We start from the raw sequence: 324 nt of genomic DNA, 5'->3' as shown, positions 1-324 counted from the left end.
TGTCAGGAGCTGTCAGAGAAGAGCTCGGAGGGGGAGAACTGGCAGCTGTCCATCACCTGCATCCCTGCAGCGGAGGCGTCAGCGTGGGGCAGCAACCAGCGGCTCTCGGCGAGGAGCCCTGCAGCGCTCTGGGACAATTTCCTCAGTAATTAGCGGCCTCGAAGTGTCCTTCGGCTGCTGCGGGGGGCCCTTATATATCCATGTGAAGGGAGGCTGGTCCGCGGCGGCCAGGCTTTATTAGCATATCCCACCACAGCCCCTGACGGGGGCTGTCTGGGCAAGCCCCCTCCAGGTCCCAAGAGACAATTTGCTCCGCACCGCTCC

At 63.0% G+C, this 324-nt stretch overlaps 1 protein-coding gene across 1 annotated transcript in view; it reads right to left on the bottom strand.

The window, feature by feature from the left end:
* Positions 1–62, bottom strand: part of LOC104530775 (myogenic factor 5) — a gene marked incomplete at its 3' end in the record, with an annotated part of 768 nt that extends 706 nt beyond the window's left edge. Inside the window, exon 1 of the mRNA XM_029086890.1 lies at positions 7–62. Coding sequence (XP_028942723.1) covers positions 7–62 — 56 coding nt within the window. The remainder of the gene's footprint in view (positions 1–6) is intronic.
* Positions 63–324: the final 262 nt, after the last annotated feature.

This window comes from Antrostomus carolinensis, unplaced genomic scaffold, assembly GCF_000700745.2.
Source record: "Antrostomus carolinensis isolate BGI_N321 unplaced genomic scaffold, ASM70074v2 scaffold33890, whole genome shotgun sequence".
NCBI lineage: Eukaryota > Metazoa > Chordata > Aves > Caprimulgiformes > Caprimulgidae > Antrostomus > Antrostomus carolinensis.
The sequence above is the reverse complement of the archived record's forward strand: the minus strand, read 5'-3'. Positions and strand labels throughout refer to the sequence as shown.